At 32.8% G+C, this 7900-nt stretch overlaps 1 protein-coding gene across 1 annotated transcript in view; it reads right to left on the bottom strand.

Annotated features, from left to right (window-relative positions):
* Positions 1 to 807: 807 nt before the first annotated feature.
* The window catches only part of LOC137640604 (pentraxin fusion protein-like), a 17101-nt gene continuing 10008 nt past the window's right edge, over positions 808 to 7900 (bottom strand). The window contains exon 3 of the mRNA XM_068373114.1: positions 808 to 2039. Coding sequence (XP_068229215.1) covers positions 1827 to 2039 — 213 coding nt within the window. The 3' untranslated portion in view covers positions 808 to 1826. The remainder of the gene's footprint in view (positions 2040 to 7900) is intronic.

Raw genomic sequence — 7900 nt, 5'->3', positions numbered from 1 at the left:
AGCAAAGCTTGAGAGAGAACAGATGAAAAAACTGAGGTGGATTATGGCAATATCATTGCTTGATTGATTGAAAAGTGATGAAATAAGACGAAAGGCAACAGCGGTAAAGATTACAGATGTGATAAGAGTGTCACGACAGACATGGATGGTATGTTTAGAGGATGTATGGTGGGGGGGGGGGAGTGAAGAGGGCTTTAGAGGAACGGGGGAGAAGACCAAGAAGGAAGCAGAGAATTAGATGGCAAGATAAGGTGGGGGATAAAATGAAGGGAGGAGGTTTAGTGGAAGATGTGTTTGATAGAAGGCATTGGAAAGGGCACATCAGGCAACTGATTTCTTGATGTAGGAATAACGCTATTATATATATATATATATATATATATATATATATATATATATATATATATATATATATATTATATATATATAAATATATATATATATATACATATATATATATATATATATATATATATGTATGTATGTATGTATGTATGTGTATATATATATATATATATATATATATATATATATATATATATATATATATATATATATATATATATATAATTATATACATGCATGTACACACATATATGCATATATATATACGTGCATATACATATATACTATATGCAGTATATATATATATATATATATATATATATATGCATATACATATATACTATATACAGTATGTATATATATCTATCTATCTATCTATCTATCTATCTATATATATATATATATATATATATATATATATATATATATATATATATATATATATATATATACTAGAGAGAGAGAGAGAGAGAGAGAGAGAGAGAGAGAGAGAGAGAGAGAGAGAGAGAGAGAGAGAGAGAGAGAGAGAGTTTAGTTGAAATAACCAGTTGCGAATCATCATTTTGTGTAGGCTATCAGAACATGGACATTTTGAGGTGCTCAGTCCTGTTGCTGCAAGATTAAAAAAGATTACCTTGGTTGAATGATATTTCGTCAGCAATGATGAGTATTATGATCAGTGTTATTGTTAATTTTCATTTTTTCCTACGTAATTTATGAACTTTTATATTTTGTACAAAAACTTCAAGTCCTGTAATATGTTGATGTTTGGGTGTTTTTGGTCACATTGAAGTTTAGTGTGGATATAGTATTGTATTTTTGGTGATATACCATATGATACATTTTGCTGTAATACTAGTTATTAAAATAGCAAAGCCTGTTTGCCATTTCGACTTCAGTTCGGATAATTTACCGTAAAAAATAATTCATTAATGTCCTATAGTCGCCGCAAAGATCTCGGGCGAAATAAGCCCCACCCCCTTAAATTCTAACGTTGGAGACAACATGATTGGCTATGACGTCTTTAGGGGTGGGGCTTATTTCGTCCGGAATATTTTTGGCGATTATAGTTGAAGTTGCATTAACATTCCCAGATAGTTGTGCTAGACACCACTTTCCTCTAATTCTTAATAATAATAGAGACAAATGTGTTAATCACTCTGTCGATAAATTATACTTTCTATTTTCTTATCATTTCCCTCTTAATCATTCTGACATGGACCAAAAAGGGTGTCAAACTCCCTAATAATCGGTTCTGAATATAACAATAAGAATAAAGATAATAGTCTTTTTAGTATAATTGGACCTATAAACAAACAGTTCCTTAAAGCCTTCAAGAGTAGACATTTGAACTGGACTTATAAAGCACTTACAGATGCATCTCTATAAAAGCTCTTAAATTAATGTTGTAGCAAACTTCTTCCTAAATATTTTGTCAGATTCCAAAGAATTTAAAATCCTCGAAATATCACTGGAAGCCTTTAGTTCCTTAAAGCTATAACTTTGACAGTGTTAAGCTGCAAGAAATCTAGTTGGCCTTTGACCATCTGGAGACTCAGGTACCTCCCTTTAACTCCGTGGATGAAAGTATACATGAGGTATCCGTCTTCCTGCCTATAAGGTCCTTTGAATAAATAAAGGAGGCCATAGGAAGAGAAATCTCCCGTCGTCTGCTTGCTGCTTCCCAAGCGAATCTGCAATGACAGAAATTAACAATTACTAATGTTTTTTTTTTTTTTTTTTTTTTTTTTTTTTTTTTTTTTTTTTTTTTTTTTTGTATGGTTTTCATTTATTTATTTCCCCTCCTATGGTAATTTTGTTATTCTTTTAATGGTTTATGATAATATACAAAATCTATTCTTGAAAACTTATAATAATAATAATAATAATAATAATAATAATAATAATAATAATAATAATAATAATAATAATAATAATTGTAATAGTAAAAATAATAATTGATAAAAACCTCATTTCTTCCATTATGAAATATTTCAAGATATTTTGGAAAATTATGTAGCCCCAAGTATGCAGCATCGACAGAGAAATGAACTAAACGAAGCACGACATTTTCTTTGTTAATTGCAATTAAACAGTTGTCTTTAACATGAAATAAAATACAATTATTAAAATGCAATTAATTATTTTGATTAAATAAGGAATATCAAAATAGAGACGAAAATGTTGATTAATCATCAATATAATCTGCCCCATTCAGAATGTTTAAGGACAAATGTGACATAGTTTAGCTCAGAATTTCTAATGTAGTGAAACTGGCCTGCAGTCTTACAATACCCCTTTTCTTTTGTTATTATCTTATTAGATTTTCAATGCCTTTTAATACAAGATATAATTTTTTACTTGTCTTTTCTAAAACATGTAAGTTGAATGCAAGACTAGATTAACGATGGCGCTTCTTCCAAGATTTTTATCTCAACAAACGTAGTCAAAATCAATGTTAATTTTTTTATTTTTCAAACAGCATTCATAATTAGATATTTTTTTTGCAAATCTTTCCTGCTTGCCATGACTTTCTGCAATTCACAAATTACTTAATTATAGACAGTGATCAGACTCTCCAGCATTTGCCTTATGACTGATGTCTCATTTTCCTAGATTCAATTATTTCGGGACAATCCTATGTACCAACCGGAGTGGTGATGGCGGTCTTGGGGATGTCTTCTGGTTTCATAGGCAGTCGGATATTTCCGGGAAGGTGTCCTCGGGTATCGCCGAGAGAACATAATCTGCTTTGGTGGTTGAGTGAGTCACGCCCTTGATGCGAAATTGGACTTCTGCGCGCTGAAACCAAGCAGACGCTTCTCCCCTGGCGAACGACGAAAGTTTCAATGGGGCAGCGCCTACTTCGGTGGTATCCGCCATAGTACCCATAAGGGGGGAGGGGGGGGGGGGTGTGGAAGGCGGGAGGAGTGAGTCGACTTCGACTCGGGGTCACATCAGGTGCCTATGAACCCAGAAGACATCCCCAAGACCGCCATCACCACTCCGGTTGGTACACTTATAACCAAAAGGATTTGATCTTGAGTATTATTTTAATTAATTCTGACATTGTTTCGTTCCATTGCTCTTCATAGTAGCAATGTTTCTAGGAAGTCTAATATTCGTCAGAATCTTTGTCATTGACATGGTTGACCTAACCTGAGGAGAATTCCTTAACAGATGTTGAATAGATGATAAGATAACTAAGATCTTACAAATCAATTTGAATGACAGATGGCTTTTCGAGCGATGTAACCGGGAATAGATCATGCTTACTTTTTGCAAAGCGTCTCCTAAAGGCCAATAAACTAAATTCATCACTGTTGTTACTCGACTGTATATAGCCTACCAATCCTGGGGAGTTCTTCGAGCTAAGGAAAACAAGATGCACGACTATGGTCCCCTGGACCTGCAGTTACTATGAGTAGACTTGGATTGGGCTGTAGAGTGGAGCACAACTAAAGTTATGCAAAGTGGATAACGTCTTGCATCGACCATGTTAGTGTCAAAGAAAACGGCAGAACTTTATGGTCACCACACTACTAAGAGATACAGAATTGAAAAGGTCGTCTCAAGAAATCTGTACTGCTTCAAAATTAAATTTTGGAAAATGTTAAATTTTCTGCACCAGCTGCTATGAAGACGTTATTATGCATCAGTCATTGTATTTACATGTTATGTTTTTATTACTTGGTGTACTTTCCCTTGGATGGTAACTTCTAAAAGAGCACAAATGATATACTGTTCCAAGTTTCTCAACATTGTCATTACATGGTTTCAGATAGGTCTATTATTATAGAATAAGACTAAAATTACATTCATTCTAAAATCAAAATGTCCACTTCTATATGTAAAGTTATTCCTTAGTTTTGCATGTGCATTATATACCAGAGTTAGTCTATTTTCAATTGTATTTATTATATAGAAATTTATAATATATTACGATATGATAATCTTATACTTTACTTTTCATGTATTATGTTATTATCATAATTTGTATAACATTGTATAACAGACTACTCTTATCTAGTCTGGGTAAAATACATAATCCACCTAATAAAATATTTCTAGATTTTTCTCAATAAATAGATTTCAAAACTTGAAAGGACGTTTGCCATGGGTTCATGCAGTATACTGAGTGGAGGAAATCAGTGATGCTTTATGGTTTCAGCTCAGTATTTCAATCACGATCGCTTCAACATTTCTGGAAACACCATTTGTCTACGAACAGTGCCTGTCCCGTATGTATCAGGGTTAAGGTATGTATCTGATACATTTCCTCTACAAAGTAGGTATCACTGAATCTTTCGAGGACCAGGTTATTCATCTAATCGTCAACTAATCTATAATTTCTTCAACGCTTTGCTCCAAATCTATGACAACTATATCAAATTATGTTTCGGGCACTATATTATAAAGTTAATCTATAACAACGTACTCTCACGATGTTTCAAAATATTGTTATTGAGTTCAATTCAAAATATTCTGCCTTAAAACAACAAAAATGGTAAAGAAGTGTTTAGTTTTTCACGACCCGGCAAGGGAGACTGTCGTAGTAAATTCGCTCTTTCCTCGCCGGCTGTGCCAATAAGTAAGGGAACATTCAGTAACCGGCAAGACCAACTGACCTATCATAGACAAGGCAACCATTCTTTCCGACCTTTGTCAATATATGGATCAACGGTTTCCAGATACGTTAATGGGGTGGAAGGCGAGGAAGGAGGTGTTAAAAAGAAAGAACCAGCTCCTTACGTTAGATTTAGTATGTTTGGTTAGGTAAGGACATATCCCTGATTTTCCTTCCTTCCCAGGAAACACATAGGCTATAAATACAGCCGCTCATGTCAATAGCTTTTGCCCTATACCAAACACGTACTCAAGCAGAAATTACGGAAGGTGAAGAACCAATATCAATAACATATATAGTTGATATACCTTAGCAAATGCAATATATATTTTCATTGTGATTCCTTTAATACAATTACGGACTGACCAGGTTACCAGCTTCCCTGATGGCAAGTGAGCCCTGTACACACAGACCTTGGAAAATTTCAATACTGAACAAGTTCCTCTCTAAATGTGAGATTATATATTGCCTATATATATATATATATATATATATATATATATATATATATATATATATATATATATATATATATATATATATGTGTGTGTATATATATATATATATATATATATATATATATATATATATATGTGTGTGTATATATATATATATATATATATATATATATATATATATATATATATATATATATATATATATATATATATATATATATATATATATATATATATAAGCAGGAGAAAATGTCCTAACAATTGATTTAATAATAGATGAGGAGATTTCATAAAAGTAAAACTTGCTGAACTTTACACAAAATATCTGCAAGAATGTTCTATAGTTTCAGCTTGGAAAAACTATTGTTATACAAATTCACAAAAAGGGAGACATAAATGATCTGAAAAATTACAGCTCAATAAGTTTACTCGCCATCATATATACAATATCTATAAAGAGCATATTAGGCCAAATAGAAAGACAGGTAGACTTCGATCAACCAAGAGCGTAGGAAGGCTTTAATAGTGGGTATTCAAAACCTGACCATGTTTATGTAATTAATCATCTAATGAAAAAATCGAAAGAGTATGACATACCGCTATGTATTGCATTTACAGACTATGAGAAACCTTTTGATTCTGTTTAAACTTCATCAGTAATGAAAGCCCTTCAAAGACAAGGAATAGATGAATCAATGTAAGAACACTTGAAAATATCTATACAGGAAGTACAGCAATACTAAAACTGCATAAAGATAGTGAGAAAACTCCAATTCAGAAAGGAGTTAGACAGAGAGACCCCCTTTCTCCTAAATTATTCGCAATGTGTGAGTGGGCAGTTAGGTTGTAACTGAGAGACAAAGTGAATGCAACTGAACTTTATTATACAATCATCAACTTTTTTTTGCAGCAGCTTGCTAGGAAGAATGTCACAAAATTCATACATGATAAAGCATTTTCTACCATGATAACACAGGTTGGTCTATCATCAGTGCAGGGAAGGGCGAGCGATGAGATAAAAAATCAAAACTGTAACAGTGTATGAGCGTGTATGAAACTTTTGCTGTGCATGGCTCCCCCCTAAAAATGACATACATGTAAAATGGAGCGCACTGCTCTGGAGAGGCGTACTGTAGGCGGGTCATCTTGCAGGAGATACGCAGGTTTAAGGTGAGCAATTGAGACCCAGTCTTCTTTGCCATGAATGTTCAGTAAAACCGCCTTCGTTGTTTGAGGGATCATAAGGAAAGGGCCCATGTAAGGGGACATTAGCGAGAGTTCGGGACCCAACAACATCAACATGAATATGGGCAAAGCGACGTTTAGGTTGAGGAAGGCTGCCCACTCCTGAGTCTGTATGCTGATGTATATTTGAAGTTTGGTATGAAATACAGGAGCAGACCCAATCCTTAGCATTCTTAGTAATGCAGGCTAAATGAACTTCATCTTCAGTAGCTGTGCAGTAGATCAGCGCAATGGATGGAAAGCTAAGAATGAAATCAAATTCCTGTCGGCACATGGGAGCAGATTTCCACGGGCTAGGTCTGCCAGTACTGACGTCACAGAGGTGGGTGTCGTTGTAGTCTTCCCAATGGAGGGATGTGCAGGAGGTCTTATATGTTTCAGGCAATATATATATATATATATATATATATATATATATATATATATATATATATATATATATATATATATACATATGTATATATATATATATATATATATATATATATATATATATATATATATATATATATATATATATATATATATATATATATATATATATATATATACATAAAGGGGAACCTCTACATACGATCTTAATTCATTCCGGGAACGGCTTAGTTTGTAAAAACAAACGTATGTTTGGGCAAAAATTCCCATAAGAATACACTGTAATTTGTATAATTTGTTCCACAGCCCAAAACCTATGATAATTCCTTAATAAATTACTACACATAATCACACAACAATAATACAATTGCATTATATAAGAAAGCTGTAATAAAGAATAATTATAAAGAAATAATGAATAAAAAAGGAATTTTTATTGTCACTTTACCTTAGAGACAGGCAAACGCAGGTGTAGGAATTGTTACGCAGGAGGAGACATACGGTTAGAAAGGAGGTAGAGATGGTGACTGTGATAACGTACCGTAACTTACTCTAACTTACACTATGCGAACTTTAACCTAACTTAGCCCATTTATTCTTTTTTATTTTTTTTATTTTATATTTATTTTAATTTTCTTTTTTTTTTAATTCTCATCACTTTCACTCAATTCAATCTTAGTTTTCTTTGCTTCACTTTCTTTCTCTTCATCACGATCACTAGACCGCTTCGTAGATTTTTTAAAGAAACTATCGAGAGAAAGTTACTTGGTATGGCTTTTTAGAATTTTTCTGAAATCGGTTAAACAGATATCATTGAATTGCAAAACTACACGGCAAACCTGAAGTTTCTGTG

The sequence above is a fragment of the Palaemon carinicauda genome, chromosome 5, assembly GCF_036898095.1.
Source record: "Palaemon carinicauda isolate YSFRI2023 chromosome 5, ASM3689809v2, whole genome shotgun sequence".
NCBI classification, from domain to species: domain Eukaryota; kingdom Metazoa; phylum Arthropoda; class Malacostraca; order Decapoda; family Palaemonidae; genus Palaemon; species Palaemon carinicauda.
This window is presented reverse-complemented; position numbering and strand designations above follow the sequence as displayed.